At 37.5% G+C, this 18,607-nt stretch overlaps 1 protein-coding gene across 1 annotated transcript; it reads right to left on the bottom strand.

The window, feature by feature from the left end:
* Nucleotides 1-572: 572 nt before the first annotated feature.
* Nucleotides 573-5,099, bottom strand: LOC148011685 (E3 ubiquitin-protein ligase XB3). The gene is made up of 8 exons (XM_087670049.1): nt 3,630-5,099; nt 3,027-3,086; nt 2,866-2,937; nt 2,645-2,766; nt 2,344-2,493; nt 2,139-2,249; nt 1,591-1,849; nt 573-1,500 (listed from the first exon to the last, which is right to left on the bottom strand). The coding sequence occupies exons 1-8, from the start codon at nt 3,816-3,818 to the stop codon at nt 1,063-1,065; spliced, it is 1,401 nt and encodes a 466-aa protein (XP_087526175.1). The 5' UTR covers nt 3,819-5,099; the 3' UTR covers nt 573-1,062.
* Nucleotides 5,100-18,607: the final 13,508 nt, after the last annotated feature.

The following is an 18,607-nucleotide window of genomic DNA, read 5'->3' as shown; positions in this document are numbered from 1 at the left end:
CTAGTTGTGATGAGCCCGCTACCAAAAATCAGCAGCTCCCAAATAGGACAAGTTTTCATGACCACAATCAGTGACAGGTGAAAGCCACTGTTTTTACTAGGTGATGAAGCAAGCAGCGATGCCAATCTGCAAGAGCTTGGATCCCGAAAACAATGTGAATAGAATGGCCTAGAAACAACCACAATAGTGGCATACTATCAAGATGGATTGACTCCTGGAATGTGGTTGTGATTTAACCCACTACCAAAGAAATGTGGTTCCATCCATTATGAAATGCGCAACCTGTAAAATTGCGGCACATGGCTGATGGACACCTTTTTTGCCTCTTCTGTCCACGCTGGTGTGTAACCAGCCTAAATTTAAGTGAATAGAAAAGCTGCAGACTCGATCTTGTAATTTGGAGACATGAGAATGAGCACATTTGAATAGCTTTAATTTTAACATATTTTTGTCATGAAACCTAACATTTTGAACTTTTGTCATGAAAGCCAAAATTTTTGAATAGCTGTACTGCTATAACATTTTTGTCTTGAATGCCAAAAATGTGACAATTGTATCCATAATGCTGCATCAAAAAAACAAAATCTCTTCTTGCAAAAACCTGATAAAGGAATGAAGATACAACTATGATTAGAGCCCCTGCTTGTAGTCAATTTTCCGTCTCCCCCAAAATGGCAGATGACTGGCCTATACCTTCAAGATGTAGGATAAAGAAAGACTTTACAAAATCTTAATGCTTCAGACATGATGAAGCCATGATAAAAACTTCAAAAATTTTCCATATCAAATCAGATACATGGCATTTACTCCTCCAGATGCAGCTCCTAGTTCCAAGCAGGCCATTAACCCACTCCTACATTTAGAAAAGCTTCAACAAGCTAGTGTCTTGTTGACTGGCCCAGTTTTGAGTCGGCCTTTGCCATACACCATCATCGCATTGCTAGGTGCACTTCTCTGTTCACCAGGGTCAAAGCACAACAGGAAACAAAACCCATATTAAGCTGTTTACCGCTTGCATTATTCTGTTTTGACACCATCTATTCCGTGAATTCATAGCCCACATTAAGGCGTCCATCCCTCCTGTTCAGAAGAGCATTCTTTTACCCAATCCACATCTGCTACTCGTCCAGAGCTCCTAGCAGAAGACAAAAGCCTAAAAGAGCCCTTACCAACTAATCCCATGAGATTGCTGCTGCTTCCTTCATTAAGTTTCTTGGACTTGAAAGCAGCCGGCATCCTACCCAGATCCTTGTCACCATCCTTCTCTTCCTCCACTACCTCCTCTAATTCTTTGGGCTGGGCTCGTTTGAGTTGTCCAATGTTGCGGCGGCAAAATGGGCAAGCTGGTGCAGGAGAATTTGGCATTGCAGGATTGGGTTTGTTATGACAACAGAGAGCAAGTGTGCAGCCAGCACACATCTGATGTCCACAGTCCTGAACTTCAATTGTGCAAGCATGCTCAAAACAAATACAGCATAACTCAATCTCCTCGTCATCGTTCTGAAAGCACAGCCATAAACACAAATGTTATGAGTAATGTTGCCAGTACCCATTGGCATCTGCACGTCTTTAATAGCATCCAAAATTAACCTCTGCTTGAATAGCTGATCCATCCAACTCTTCAGAAGTATCAGCTGCACCAGAGTCACCTCGAGCTGAAAATATTTTCTTTTCCCAGTTATCATTGGCCTGCGCCAAAGCAGCCTCCAGTAACCGTTTGGCATCTGGATCAAGGTCACTCATGAACTTCCATGGAGACGGCCAGACCAAGGGCTCAGCAGAAAGTGGATTCAAAAGTGCTGCACAAGCTGTATTGTTGTACTTCATGGCTATGAAGAACGGAGTGTGGCTGCAGACAAACGAGCTTTGAACATGAGAATTACAGCAGGAACAGAGTCCATTCAAGATCCCCTGACTCAGATTGAAGGTTCACTGCCCACATGACATGCACATGCATTGTGTGTAAACCCCCACAGACTGGTGAAGGCACAGCCACCAATGCACAAAAAAGCAGAGAGCATGCATATACAACTGCCCATGGCAAGCTGCTGTAGATTAGTCTCAATGAGATATTGCAAAGATCTCTGTGCAAATTTACATTCTAAATGCTCAATAATGGAAAATCAAGTGAGACTCACCCTTGTGAATTTCTTTGCATTCGATCTGCACCCCAAGCTAAAAGCTCCTTTACACATTCTGTTGATCCACCACGTGCTGCAAAGTGTAGGGGTGTGCTGCCAAACGCACAGCTAAAACAGATCCAAATGGACATTTAGATTAACATATTTCGAATCGAAATATCAGACTGACTCCACAAGCATAAAAGCGTTTTAAAAAACTTACCCACTACCGCCCGATCTCGTAGTAACCGCACATACAAGTGCCCCCTTGTTTAGAAGCAGACGAACTACTGCTGGGTGGCTGGATCGGGCAGCCAGATGTAAAGGAGTAGCACCACTCCCATCACGAACATTCACAAATTGAGCAAACCCCCTGCAGACATAGAAACAAAATGCATAGGGCAACATGCCTTATAACAGAATCAATAATAGTATCAAAAATGAAAATGTCCATGAAAAAGCTCAAGCTTTTCTTGAATGTTTACTAAGGTGTCCACCAAACTGGAAGAAAGTGCAGGGCATACCAAGTTTCTGCTACGGCAGGAGATTGGGCAGCATCTAGAACTCTCAGAACACAATCAAGATGCCCACTTTTTGCAGCATAATGCAAGCATGTCCTTCCACTAGAGGCATCAAACACAAGGATCTGAAGAAAAGGAAGGATTCAATACAGTTGCAAAAAGGCTGAATACAGTACAGATGACTTCAAGAGAATGTTGTAGGGGAGGAGAGAATGAATATTTACATCTGCTCCCCAAGCCACAAGCTGATCAATGCAAGTCACTCGTCCACTCTTGCAAGCAAACATCAATGGCGTCTGAACTCAAAGAACAGAGAAATCAGCAAATCAAAATGAGAGCTCACTATTCAGCCCGTTAAAGATTCTGTCTTTCATCAGATAAATACCTGCTTGTAATGGTTTAATGCATTCAACATTGCACCCTTCTCTAAAAGCAGTTTTAGGACCTGTGATAACAATTCTAATGTATGAAACACTGATCCAATCGAAACGCATGAAAGAAAACTACCACTCTGAATAAAATATAATCAGAACTGATTATCATAATCAACTCACAACATCACAGAGTTATGCCATAATTGTAATTTACTCGACTCTAGTTTTGATTATTAAAGTCAATTCACGGCATCACAGGGTAACAAAAAAATCTTGATTGACTCGACTTTGAGAACTGGCAAAGTGCCAAAGATATGACTTTTAACACGTTCAGTATTGCAATCTGCACATAGGCATGCACGACAACTAGTGCCAAGATGTCACATAAGATGTTCAATATTTACAGCACGCACCTTAGACATGCACTACAACCAATCCCAGAGATGTGACTTAACATGTTCAGCATTTGCAACATGCACATAGACATGCACTACAACCAGTCCCATAGACGTCACTTGACAAGTTCAGTATTTGCAACATGACATAAAACAACCAAACCAAACGAAATCAGGGAGTAAGCATATTAGACATCACTGGAAAGAATGGGCACTTACATCAGGCTGACCATGAAAAGCAGCATAGTGGAGAGGAGTTAGCTTGCGCTTGCGTGAAAGGGCACTATTGATGAGCTTAGGCCTCCTGTCAAGGAGAGCTCTGACTTGTTGAATATCGCCTTCACGGATAGCGCAGAAAAGATCCCTTCGCACATCCCTCACACGAGTGCAGCCGAATGTAATGCCCATGTTGCAGGCCGATCAGGGTAAGGTAAGAGGAGGAGCAGGTATCATGGACACAGAATCTTCAAAATGACGGTATTAAGCAGACTCTATGACCCTGTTTTGGCTGCACATTTGTTATCACCGATTGGTCCACCAGAGTTCTCAATTCCTGCATCACGCATGTGTGGCCCTTCTTCGCAATTGGCCTTCTGCTCCAATGTCTTTAAGCCCTACGTGACCTTCCTTAGCACTAAGCCCTCTGCTCCGATGTCATCAAGTACTGTTTCAAATGTAAGCCTTTGAAGTACCAAGAGACAACGTGATACAACGGAGGGTGGATTGCTTGCTAGTATAAATTGGTACAAGACAGTTGACCCAGTTAAGGTTCTGCTTAAGATCCCCTTGTTCTTATGATTCGAGATACATTAGACCAAATGCCTCTACATTCTGGGCATAGAATCAATCATAAACCTCATCAGGCGAGCATGAAGAAGAGGCCAACTACTCCCTGTTGTTACATACATGAGCAGAGCCAATAACCTCTGAGGGAGGGAGGGACAAAGATTCCCTGTTGTTACATACATAGGCAGAGCCAATAACCTCCGACGGAGCGAGGGACAGGGAGGGGAGAGAGATACAGAGAGAAAGGAAGGGCTCAAAAGCAGAAACAGAGGAACCCCAAAAGAAGATTGGCCGATTCTCCTAATCCTGCCAAGGCACCAGTCATGGGAGGGCGGGGGCAGTTGTCCTCAAGGCAGGGGGTTAGAGAGAGAGAGAGAGAGATACCTGCTACTAACACACCAGGCGCCAACCCACAAAGGGGGCGGATGGGAATGGAGTTTGAGGGCTTAATATTTGTCCCTGAAATGGAGGGTGGTGTGTGTGTGTGTGTGTGTGTGTGTGTGTGCGTGTGAGAGGATTACCCTCGGGGTTTGAAGATCCAACAAAGCACACCAACCCAACAAGACAGCAGACGGGGAGAGAGAGAGTACCACTACCGTCCCCTGTTCCCTGACAAATGCCTAGATTTGTGCACAAAAAACTGCAGAATCCATGCACAATACCAGCAGCCAAAAGAGACCCATTTCAACATCTTTTCCTCTTTCCTTAGTCCTACAGGCTACATGGGTTTCTGCAGCCAAAAGAGACCCATTTCCATATCTTTCCTACATGGGTTTCTGCAGCTGTTCTGCTCCCTTCATCCTTTTTATCGGAATTGCAGTTCTGCTGCCTCCTCTTGTGGCTTGTCTGAGAGAGAGACAGAGAGAGGGGCGGGCCGCGGGAGGGAGGGGAGGCGGAATGGCCTGCCCAGAAAACCTACCTGCAGAACTGCCCTTTAGCCTTTTCTTCTGAGATATTTTGTATTTTTTAAAATATCAGAAATGAAATGTATCTGATTAATTTGTCTCATCAATCGCTGTTCTCGATATCATGTATGATACCAAAAAGCTATTATTTATTACGGAAAAAATACTAATGTTCGATAACTCTTTTTTGCCTTTGAAGTTCTGAACTTTTGATCCTTTAAGAGAGTGATAATCGCTGGTATCAATACTAATTTTCTTTTTTTTTTAATAATGCGCAGAGAATATCAATATTATGAATAAAAGGCTATGTAAATTTTCTTATCTTAGGAAGGCAAATAAATAATGAAGTCGAAATGGCAAGTAAAATTATGACAGTTGCTGGTCATAATTTAGTACGACAAATAAAAATAAAAATAACATATTGATAACAGCCGCAATAATTGAATTATTAAGATTAAGACAAGACGAGATACAAATTAGTATTCATGGCAGTGCTTGTGATGATAATTAATCTAATAAAATACCAGGTAGTACTGATAACAATGTCTATCTTTATTGAACAGAATCAGAAATAATATGGGAGGTTCAAATGCGACTATTAATAAAACGTAAAAACAATCACAATCAACGTACGCGTATATATATATATATATATATATATATATATAATATAATATGTTGTTGTTATTAATATCACCTGAGATGCCAATTCGTATGATGGCTTTTCAAAATATCTAAATCCTGGTTTCTAAATTCTGTCCATAAGATTTTCTTTCCGAGATATTCTGTTTCAATTATGGATGACTTTCCGAGTTCCCGCGTCAAGAATTCTGAAGTCTACGGTTTCTGTTTCCTTTTTAAGCCTTCTTCCTCGATAAGGACGGTTACACACGCATTGGCCTCCCCCCCCCCCCCCCCCCCGGAAAGGCAGTTCATGCGTGATAGGGAACACATGTTCCCACCAGGATCCCGACCGCACCTCGCATCCGCACTGGTTTTAACATAGTTGTCATGTTTCCATGGCATTTTGGTTCACAACTCCTTCTGAACCCAAAACCACAATGTACCACTCTCGACTACATCGCCCCACATGGTTACCAATCATCTCACTTATGCATTAAACGGTTTAAAATGTGCCACTTTTTACAACATGGCTCATGATAACAGTACACCAACCTTTTATTCTTTGAACTTTGAATGCTAAAATTTCATGGCAATGAATATTACTGATATTTTTCTAGCACGTGACTAATGAATAAGAAGTGCCAACATGAAGGAACTAAGGTTGGAACAGTAAATAGTGTGAAATGGGATGGTAGTTCTAGAATAATAGAAGTTGAGAATATTGTATTTTGGTCACTGGCGTTTCGTCCACCATTTGCTATGGTGCTTAGAAGAGAAGGGATATCTATGGCTAAATGAGGAATATGTAGGGTAGGTTGTTTCAACTAAATGGTGGTGCATGCACCTTTAAAGAAGGTAGTGCAAGATCAGGATTGTCCAAGAGATGCAAGCTTGGATAGGACGTAATTCCAACCAAGTCTACCAATCTAGCGGCCATTGGAGGTCAGCATGGATTGGCTAGCATAATTGAACTTAGCAACCAAATAGATAAGCAAAGCCTCAACACAAAGATAATAAGAAGATTATCAAAGTAAAGAGGAATTTTAGAGGTGTTACAAGCAAGGAAAGTATGGGAGATTGAGTTAACAAACTCTTAACTTTCTAATCTTCTGAAAAGAAGTTAATGTTTGAAGTTGCCTCTTAAGGAGAGGGTCTCTCATATGGAGGATGATGATGGGTGCATTGTCAATAGGTGAGAGTTTCCCCTTTCTTTTTTTTTAAAGAGCGCTCTTAAAGTGCAAGTTGTTCATGGCAATCATGAGACATTGTTGCACATCTTTTTGGGCCAAATGTACAGTAATGGAGATATGGAAGGAAGTTTTATCTCAAATGGGGCTTCAACGGTGGAGCAACAATAGAATGATGCTATATGAAAAACCTCAAAAATAATCAAAATAAAAAATGTTTAGTATGTCGAGGGCTACGAATAGGCATAAGGAGTTGACTTTCCAAACAAAAAGTTTTTTCTCTACACAACTTATGGTGAAACTGACTATTGAAGAAATCAAAGCAGAAGCGAATTAGTAATTGATATGGTGTTGTAAGGGCATTGTATTTTTTAGTGTGGCACACACTAGTACCCCTCAACCAAAATGTGAAAACGATCAATAGCAAGCAACAGTAACATGGACCAATTATGTGACCTTCCTTGGCCACACTCAGAGTTTTTTCTCAGCACAGCTTATGGTGAAACTGGCCATTGAAGATATCAAAGTGGAAGTGAATTAGGAATTGATATGGTATTGTAAGGGCATGGTATTTTTCAGTGTGGCACACACTAGTACCCCTTAACCAAAAGGTGAAAATGACCAATGGCAGGCAATCGTAACATTGATCAATTACGTGACCTTCCTTGCCCACACGTCTCTTGACATGTCAAACCTATTTAGAACATTAGCAAAGGGACCAATTTAGTGAAATCTAGGAGGGACAAGGGGATGATCTTTTTAAGATAGCAATAATAAATATTTGTATACTTTCTTCCAAAGTGACGACTCTACAACTCTTGCAAGTCCATTGAGATTGTGCATCATATCAGTGTTTCAAGTGTCATTGTAGTTTTTTTATCTATTGATGGATGCAAGAAGTTGGTAGTTTACTTGCTCAAAGACCCTATGGTTATCATAAATTGAAGCAACCACAATCTCACCACTTCTCCTACAAATGCCATTTTACAATTTTGTGTTATAAACATAATCACCATGTTAAAGACAAAACGAAAGTTGATGCAATGACTATTATATGTTACACATGGAAAAAATAGGTTGTTGTTTTCTTTTATCATATATGTCTACTTGACACCATATTCTTGCATCAAGTCAACTAACACAATAGGCCACACCTTCTTATTGTCAACACAAAAATGATCAATAGCATTCTTGGGGTTTTTGAAAATTATTTCCACTTTGTCAAGTCAAAGGCTTTTTGAACTTTTGTCGTCGTGGTAATATAAAAGCATTTGTATGTATAGGCCTTCGCAGAGTCCTTCTAATATTGGTTTAGTTCGCCATGTTAATTAAAAAGGAAAGTGTGTCATTTTGCATCCCATTCATGGCACTTGTACTACATTGAAACTGCAAAGTGTCCCTAACTATGCTAGGCACAACAAGCACAAGGAAATCACAACAATATTCTACATTACACATGCTCTCACTATTTATTGATAAGAACTTACATGACCTTTGCTTATAGCTCCACTACTAACATCATTTTTTTGTGTGCAAAGGTCATGGTTGTAGCTCATAATATGGTTTAAATGAAAGAGCACAATTTAGAATCTCTCTAAAAAACAACTTTCATGTGAAATAAATAATTTCACACATGCCAAGGAGCAACTAGTTTGTCTCTTATAATTGTGTAGTTTGGCTTCTTAAGCCTTCTAGGTAAAAATGGTCTACTTGATGCAATTGAGCTCCTACATTCTAAGGTCCACCTTGCATTTCAAAGAGTTTAGAGTGCAATGGTTTTGAACAACTCTTTGGTAAACTTGTTTCGAAACCTCATGAATAAAAACCACTCATGATTAAAATTGGGCATGCTCCCTAAGATAAAAATAAAAATAGACATAGTGAAATACAACAACAAGTTTGAAAGGTTAAGTAGATGGTTTCTTATGGAATTGGTTAAAGCGAGGTAACATAATGTTTTGCCATGTCACAATCCGTCAAACTTCAGAGTATTTTCCTAGCTAAATGTGGATATGCAATTGTGCCACAAAGTTGTTGAGATGAAAGTAAACAAATGAAAAAGTGAAACACGCCCAAAGAAAAACAAAAACAAGCAAACGAACATAACTTGAATAGCTATGAGAATAATTGCTTATCTATTTACACAAAGAGCTAATTCTAAACTAATTATTGTTCTCAGAGCACGAGATGAAAGTTGACAAGTTGATTTCTAAATTTGTCTCCCCCATCTCTTTTATAAAACTAGTTGTAACTCTTGCAATTTGGTAGACTTACAATGGCCCTTACTTCAAGAATGCAGACTCAACAAGTGATACGAGTTTTGTCACCGAAGAAATGTACTAATGTGTGATATTATTTATAAAGCAAACACATCCTTTAACACTAACTATCCAAGTTTTGAAGAAGAGTGTGCTTTCAATTTGAAGAGCATCTCGATCATGTGGCTTCCATCCAAAAGCCATAACTTTTATGACTTTCATGGAGTTTTCAAATGCAAACACTTCCAATTTGAAGAGCATCTTGATCATGTGGCTTCCATGCCAATGCCATACCTTTTACGATTTTTCATGTTGTTTTCGAATGCAAACGTGCCTTGTAAAAACTTTGCACCATTGTATTGAAAGAGAGAGTGCATTTTTTAACATCATGGCGCACACTACTTTCCTAATCTTGGTCTTCAACTTTTATTCTTAGGCTTCATTCTCTTTTAGACATTTTTGACACTAAGACTTTAGCATCTTCTAAAGATATTTCTTAACACCGAGTGTTCTCCCTTGGGAGGATCTAAGCATATGCAAAGAGTGTCAAATGGCATTTCAATGCTTTTCTTAAGACTCATTAAGGTCATGTCACAATAGGTGAGACCCTCTAGGTAGGCCTTTGCATTTGTTTTGCTCTTTGGTGAGTTCTTTCAATGTGGAAAATTTTCTTTTTTTTTGCAACAAGAAAGTCATGATATCTTGAATTTCTTATTGGATGAATGTTAAAGGAATTCCATGTACAAATTGGTGATAAATTTAAAATTAAAGAATGATATATTATGCTTCCCTTTTATACTAGTTTTTGTTTGTAAATATTCCTCTTTTCTAAATTCTAGCTTTTTAATGGTGTATTTTGTTTTTGAAATTTTAATGGTCTTATCTCAAACCCTATATATATAAGTTCGAATTTAAAGTAATGATGATCCATTGCAATTGTCATTAGCATAATCAACCAAAAAAAAAGAGTGCTCACTATGCAAATATGGAGCCCAATGCACAAAATATGGTCTTGGACATTTGCAAGCCACCACCTCCCCTAGTTGTTTCAAGGTTATGTGCCCTAGGCGCAATGAAAAGTTACAATAATGGTGAGATTTGAACTTCCTATTGCATAAATAGGCAATCCACCATTACCACTACACCAATCAAACTTTCTTGCTTGTGATGTGGACTCGAGTCTATTGCTATATGTATAAAGGGCCACTTCCCACTTGGGAACTTTTGTAAACAATAAAAGTGGGGGGCTTCCCAATGTGCAAGCACCTTTAGTATAATCTCTCTCTCTCTCTCTCTCTCTCTCTCTCTCTCTCTCTCTCTCTCTCTCTCTCTCTCTCTCTCTCTCTCTCTCTCTCTCTCTCTCTCTCTCTCTCTCTCTCTCTCTCTCTCTCTCTCTCTCTCGTGAAGCCTATTTGTTTGAAGTTAATATAAAAAAACTAGAGATGTTAATATCATTCATACTCATATCTCTAGTGTTACCCCTTCCAAGCATTAATCCCATTGGAATTTCTTACTTTCAAAAGTCCCTTTTGCATCATAGATTATAAGTTAGTAGCATTTCTCACTTTAGCTGAAAAATAGTCATCTCTCTCATTTAGCCTGAGCTTTGAGATAATAAAATCATGGACCATGACTTGTAAACCAAATTATTGGTACATTTGGAAATTCATAGAGAAGCCTAGGGACTTCAAATCAACATAACAAATTCTCCACATTCCCTAAATTACGTGAAATAACTAGATAAAACTCTCTATTTAGATGTGTCCACCATAATATATTTAACTCGTCTACTAAATGGTATATCTTTTAACAATGTCACCTCATTCTAATTAGTCTTGAGTGGTGCACTTGTGCCTTGTTGCATAGAAACAAAGTAATAGGAGTCATTTCTCTTGACAAGTTTGGTTGAAAGTAAAGCAAGGTCTTAGAGTTACTCCTTGACACAACGGTTAGTGTGAGTAATAAGACTTTAAAAAGTGGATACATTTTGAAGCAAAGGCTTTTCTCATGTATTTTTGTGTATCCATAATGAATGTTGCAAAAATGAAAAAAGACTACATGTGATGGCTCTCCTAATTTCTTATGACAAATTTACGACTATTTATATCCTTGTGGCTATTTTAGAGAGGTCCAATGAGCTCCAAGTTATTTCATAGACTAATCCAACATAAAAGCGGCCTATTTTACAATGTTCTAGAGAACATTGGGAGGACATGTTCACCAGAATTTACATAGTGTATAGAAGAGAATATGAACATTTGAAAGATTCACCTACTTCCCTAACGTGTTTCATCTTTGTACTCGATTAAATTGCCAACCTGTCTTTTCTCTTTCTACATAATTGCCCTTGCATTTTGTTTCCTTAATTCCACTCAACCTCACTCATTGTGAGTGGCTTTTTTTATCATTCTCCAACGTACATCCATTATCACTCGTTGCCATTAAATTACAAGCTTTTCTTTATCGCACTCATTCAATGAGCTCACATTCTCATGCTTGCAAAAAGTGTCCAAGCATAATAATCCACTTAATTCTTCCTAGGCGTGACTTTAACATTTGCTCTTACGAATCTACATATTTGTGTGATTTTATTGAACTAGCATTAATTACAGAGCAAAAGAGAATGAAGAGCATTGATGGAAGATGGATATGATATGGAGTGACATCATTCTTTGTTATGGAAAAATAATTTCATTGATTGAATGTAGTGATAATATTGAGGGTTTTATGCTCCATTACATAGAGATTGATGAATACGCGTTCAAGTTGGGAGGATTGTCTACTTTTCTTATAATATAATGAAATGGGCAATTTAGTGTTTGCTTATTTTATCTTGGTCACTAGAATGCAAATGGCAAAGCGAGGTTTGATAAAACAAAGAGCTCTATGTGTCATTTAGTATTGGTTGGATTTCAACATCTTCAAGTTTAATGACGTATGTTTATTTGATCAATTCAATGGGCATTTTCAGCTTTTAAGAATAACAATTGTAAAAATTTATTTTGATGTTAGAACAACAACTGACATTTTCCAATAACTTAAGATTAAATTGGTTTCTTAAAACGTCAAAATTCAAATAGTACATGTAGCATACAATAGTGTTTCATTGATGACTCCTTGTGTTTTTATTTAACCAAGATCAAAGTCATCTCAAACCTAGAGATGATACATCAAAGAGATGCATAATTTATTGGCTCTTGTAATTATCGATATTTGTTGATGTGTCAATGTAAAAGTTTGATAAAGAAGCCATTAAATATTTAGAGTAATAATTATCATGCACCTTTCCTTATAAGCAAGGATGTGACTAAACCTTTTTTGGAGCAATCCTGAGCTTTAGAAATTTCTTTAGCTTTGCTTAGTCTTAGCTACAAGCATTGAAATCTATTAAAACCAACATGTGATGTTTAGTACATTAGCTTAATCTTCTAGATTCATAAAACCTCAAAGTCAACAAGGGTGTGCTTCACATTACCACAAGTAGATTCAAGAAGAAATGTTTTACCTATGTGACATTCGTTCCTTTCTTCTGCTCATGATTTCACTCCAAAAGTTTTTGTAGGCCTTGCTTAAGGATGTCAAAAGAATGTCATCACAAAGAAAGGGTGTGACATGGAAAACTAGGGACATTCATTTATTTCTCAATTACGTGATCTAAAGACAAGAACAAGGGCGACCTATGAGAACTACTATTTTAAGTAAAGGAAGCATATTTAACTCATGCTTCTTATTAAAGTCTAAATGAATAAGGGAGGTCAATACCGTTTATATTTACAATCTGATAGGTTGAAGGGATAGGGTTAGACCATTACCTACTTTATATGAAGCAAATCTTGAGGTATAGTTTAGTATTGCATTGAACTAAGAAGGAGTATATTATGGGCATAAAGCCATTAGAATCAAAGAATAAGATGTCTCAATAGATGGATAACATTTTATGTAGAAGAGGGCAATGTCCATCGCTTGCAAAGTCGACAAAGTATATCATTAGTGACAATTAAAACAACACCCTTGCTTGTAGGTGTCAATGATGTTACTCAATTGCCATCCCCTTTACAACTGCACATGGTTATCACTTGATATTGTTCCAAGACTTTAGTTGGGAAACACAACCAATATTCAATCATGCTTACATCCATTTTTGTCAAAAAATTAGAGTAATCCACACATTTTGCATATATTAGGTATAAGAGTTGCTTTTGAGTGTACTAGTTAGGTACCATGTTTTTCATAAAATCAATAAAGTTAATTTTCTTCTTCCAAGTTGCAATATATGCAATGAAAAGAAAAAACTAGTATAGATGTGGTACTATGTTACAATAAAAAAATTATGGCCACGTAATGTATGGCCTAAAGTTGGCCACTTCTAGTAAGATTTTTAAAGCAAAACCTGATATATAAATCAAGCATCATGATAAAAAGGCACTTGTTAGGTTGAATCACCAATTTGCAAAGCTATCCCACCTGTGCTTCCCACATTTAGAGTGACAAACTTGCTCATGATAATGCATTTTAATGTGAAAACTAAATACATATTCTCAAGATAGTTAAATCATCAAAATATAAGTTTGGACAAAGCCACATCCCCCTTCAACCCTTGAGAGGCATTTAAATGCCACCTTAACTACTTGAACCTTTCTCCTCAAAACTTTCAAATAATCTAGCATTTCTACCTTATTTGGCCTATTTCTTCATGTAGGGATCCCTTGTTATGAAAAAGAGATATTTGCATTTTTAATATAGGCATTAAGATTAGCTCCTCTAAATCACTCCATTCTACTTTGCAGAGCTCTAGCTTCTCTACATTGCCAAAATAAATGAGGGAGACTTTCTTCGATCATAGAATCTTGGGTAGTTTGTCGAAATTCTCCTAAATTTGTATTGTCTATCTTCAATTGGCAAATTTTCTATCGTGGTCCTCCAAAGGAAAATATTAAGCTTTTGACAAGGGAGCAAACAACATGCTAGTGGTCCCAAATCTCCATGTATGAGCACTTGAAAGGATAATAACCCCTTCCACTCCTCTTTTTAGCTTCATAAGAGGTGACTTTGGAGGAGGCAAGAAATCATCTATTTTCTTCAAACTTACATGATAGTTTTCCTCTGTGGACTAGCAATTGATTTTGTGTACTATCAAGCCCAACCAAGGTTGAGGGGGGCGAGCATTCTATTTTCTTCTATAATGTTGTGTTCAACTAATCTTTCTCACTTACCATATTTTGGTAGTGATGTGTGTGAATACACTTAGGATAGTCAAGGCACTCTTTTCCCTCTAGGGTTCCCCCCACCCCCATCCCCCCCTTTAACATTATATATATATATACCTATTCAATCTAGGGCATACTTACTCTTGCAAATATTGTCTATTGATACAACCCAATAAACTTTGTGTTGTGTGCTCCCAAACTCCCTATTCTTAAGATATGTATGTGCATTCTTGCAATCTTAAATCTAACAATTGGTATTAAAGTGGGTTTCGACTTCTTGGGTAGAGTCCTCAATACCCCTCACTTTATCTCCTCTAAACGAGATGAGATTCAATGAGTACTTTCAAGTCAACAAATATTGCAGGCAACTCGTAGGGCTAGACATAATTAGAATATTGATATGAGCTCATTTCAGGCCTTGTTTACATTATTGCTAGTATTACACATGCTATTTTATATTTTTAGAATCTTGTCACTGATCATTTTTATAAATAGGGGCTCTTATAGTCTACTTTGTGCTCTATTATATGGAAATGGTTGATTTTGTGCAAATTTTCCTCTATACATGCAACTTTGTCATCAAGTGCAGTCAATGGCCGTGGCTCGCAACAACAATGATGTATTCCGTACATTGGCTCTTGAGCATCAGCTTGGAGGGAGCCAATTGTCCATTGTGGGCTCACATAATGCATTGTGTATTGGTTGCAAAAGAGCTCTAGAACATTGTGGGGGGAATTGAAGTACAACTTGATGTGGTTCTAGAAGCTGTAAGTGCAACCAAAATAAGGTGCTAGTAAGGATGCTGCAAGTTCTAGTTCCATTGTGGTTAATGGTAAAGCAGCACCACCATCTATTCCTAAGTAGATTTGTTAGGATGGTAGAGATACAAAGGCTCACTCCTTGATTGCATTATTTGTTAAACATATTGTGATCCCTTCCATTAACTCATAAGATAGCTAAAGATGCTTGGGATATACTTGCATGTTTATATTAGAGAAAGAAATCAGGTCCATATTCTTACTTATGTAAGAAATTAGAGGAGTGAGCATATGGATGAAGGTAAATCTATGGACAATTTTTTGATAATGATCAAAGATCTTAAGGATCAATTAATTGTTGCAAATGAGATTTTGCTAGATAGTTTACTTGTACACATAGTTCTTAATGGTCTTCCTAATTTCTTATTAAAGTATAGTTCTCAATGATCTTCCTGCTTTCTTATTAAAGTTTGTCATCTACTCTTTATTAATGAAATTAAATTTGAATGCATTGTCATTTGATGAGTTGGTTTCTATTTTGTTATAAGAAGAAAATTCCCAGCAAAACAAACCCATTATGCATGTTCAAATGAAGAAGGCCAATAGGATCTAGAACAAAATGATAGTAAAATCTATTGTAAGTATTGTAAGGGAAGATATTGTATCATTAAGGATTGCTCTAAACTACCTATGAAAGAGGCTAAGAAGAAATATGCTAGTATAGTTGTTGTAGACACCTCTCCTTCTAATGAAGAATTTGCAAATATTGTGTAGGATATAGAGTGAGAATTTAGTGTGCAATGCAATTGTGACCCTTCTTTACATGATTCTTTTATGTTTTTTTTTTTGGATTCAAATGTGTAGTACTTTGACAGTGGTGCCACTAAGCATATTACTTATCAATGCAATATATTATTGGCAACTACCTAAATTTTGCGATTTTTATTGATGATTACTAAATTTTGTAAATTTTGCGATTTTTATATGCATTCGTATATCTTTTGAAAGCTAAGTTCAAGGTATTCTTGTGCTTCAAGGAGTTTTGTATGTATTGCTAAAAATTTGTTAGGATCTAAAGTGGATACTCTCCATTTCAAGGGGGAGTATATGTCCAAAAAGTTTGATATATTTCTTGCTAAATAGGGGATAAGGCACCAATTTATAGTGCCATATACACCATAAGAAAATGGTGTGGCTAAGAAAAAGAGGAAAACTGTCACGGTGGAGATGCTATGATTCATGATCAAATTCCAAGCTTTGGCCACATTATTTATGGCTCAAGGTTATTATATGCACAATTATATGCTAAATAGGTGTCCCACCAAACCATTGCAAGTTGTCACTCCATATGAGGCTTGACATAGTAAAAAGCTATTTGTCCCTCAGTTGTATGTTTTGGCTAGCTTATAGTACTAAGAGAAAAGGTTACAAGTTATATCATCCACAAACTAAGTGTATTTTGGTTGTAAATTGGATGCATCTTTGTTTAGTCATACTTGTTTTGGTTCTCATAGTGCCTCTTATGAGTCATATTGTTATGCATTGGTTGTTTGCAATCTATGTGATGATGTTGAGCCTATTTCATTTGAAGAAGCACAAAGTTCAAACAATTAGATGGTTACTATGCAATTTGAGTATGATGTTATTGTCAAAAATGATACTTTGTCTTTACATGACTTGCCTCATGGAAAAAAGGCTATTGTTATTAAGTGGTTTTACAAGTTTGAACATAAACTAGATGTTAGTGTTGATCAGTGTAAGGCTAGACCTATGACAAAAGATTTATGCTTAGTAGAAGGGCATTGATTTTGATGAAACCTTTGCTCCCACTTGCCATACGATAACAATTCATAGCATTTGTGCACTAGTAGCTCATAATGGTTGAAATGTACATCTGTTAGACATTAGAACTACACTTTCGAATGGTGATTTGCATGAGGAGTATTCTCTTTTTAGCCTCATGGGTTTGTTTAGAAGGTGCGAGGAAAAAGTGTGTAGAATGAAAGAATCATTGTATGGCTTGAAGCACGAGTATCTTGGGCTTGGTACGAGGAAATACATTCATACTTGACTCCACATGGTTTTGAAAATGATCCAACTAAAAGCACCTTATACATCATACGTGAGAGCGATGTGCCTCTAATAATTATGGTTTATGTCAATGATATGATGCTCACTCATCCTAATGAGACACATACTACTAATTTTTAAGATTGAGTTGAATTCAACTTTTGACATGTAAGACTTGGGCCTATTACATCATTATTTGAGCATTCAATTTAAGTAGGATGATAGATGTATTGCTTCTTGCCAAACAAAATATGTTGAAATATTATTGCAAAGATTTGGCCTTGTTGATTGCATGCCTATTGTTTTTCCTATGGAGATAGGTCTCACGCTAAGCCTTCATGATGTTGGAGACTGTCTTGATATATTTGTCTATTAGCAAGATGTTAGATGCTTGATTTATGTATGCATTATGAGGCCTAACATTTAGTTTGAACTTTCACAGATAAGCAAGTTTATATATAGTCTAGGTTGGCAAGCAATCTAGTGTATCTTTTACTATTTGAGTGGTACTTTGCTTGTTGGGTTGTTTTATCCCAAGGGGGTCATTATTGCTAGACTTACATGCTTTTTTAGATTTTGACTAGGTTGACTGTTATGACATTCATATATCCACAAGTGGCTTTTACTTCATGCTTGTCAATTTATACACATCGTGGTTGGGCAAGAAGTAGCACCTTGTGGGCACTTCTAGTTGTGAACCTGAGTATAGGAAAACTTTCATGCCTACAATTGAGTGGGTTTGGCTCAGATGTCTTTTGATTGATTTGGGTGGTGAATAGTCATTTGCCACCATCTCCACTTATAATTAGAGTAACTTGGAGTTGCATAGAACCCAATGTTCCATGATCATACTAAGTACATTGAAATGCATTATCATTATGTTGAGAAGAGGCTCTCTACAGGATAGATTAGCTTAGCCTATGAGCCAACACATGACAACCTTGCAAATCTTTTCATAAAGGCTTCATGTCATGAGAAGTTTGGAGCTTTTCGTAGAGCTTTGGGCTTACTCCCCTTTGTAAATTGATCATAGCTCATTGGGCTTGGTCCCTATACATGAGTGCTAGCTCTTGTTCACTACATCACTCATTTGGGGGTTTTGTTACAATGTTTTGATAGTGAACACACTTAGGACTATTGGCACACTTTTTCTCCTCTCTAGGAGGATTTTTCATTCCATCCTTATATATATATATATGTGTGTGTGTGTGTGTGTGTGTGTGTGTGTGTGTGTGTGTGTGTGTGTGTGTGTGTGTGTGTGTGTGTGTGTGTGTGTGTGTGTGTGTGTGTGTGTGTGTGTGTGTGTGTGTGTGTGTGTTCATTCTAGGACATGAGCATTTCAATATCATAGAGAGGGGGAATGCTATCAATGTTCCATTGGCTCCATATTTGAAACTTAGCC

This window comes from Lygodium microphyllum, chromosome 28 (assembly GCF_053477565.2).
Source record: "Lygodium microphyllum isolate KBCC chromosome 28, Lygodium_microphyllum_v1.1.10, whole genome shotgun sequence".
Taxonomy (NCBI): Eukaryota; Viridiplantae; Streptophyta; class Polypodiopsida; order Schizaeales; family Lygodiaceae; genus Lygodium; species Lygodium microphyllum.
Note: the sequence above shows the minus strand (reverse complement) of the source record. Positions and strands in the feature narration are given on the sequence as shown.

Excerpts from the sequence above, each read along its gene's own strand:
- LOC148011685 (XM_087670049.1), bottom strand. The coding sequence starts at position 3,818 with ATGGGCATTACATTCGGCTGCACTCGTGTGAGGGATGTGCGAAGGGAT. Across the intron at positions 3,087-3,629 it reads CTTTTCATGGTCAGCCTGAT|GTCCTAAAACTGCTTTTAGA; the intron begins GTAAGTGCCCAT and ends TTGTTATCACAG. Across the intron at positions 2,494-2,644 it reads CCTGCCGTAGCAGAAACTTG|GGGGTTTGCTCAATTTGTGA; the intron begins GTATGCCCTGCA and ends CTATGTCTGCAG.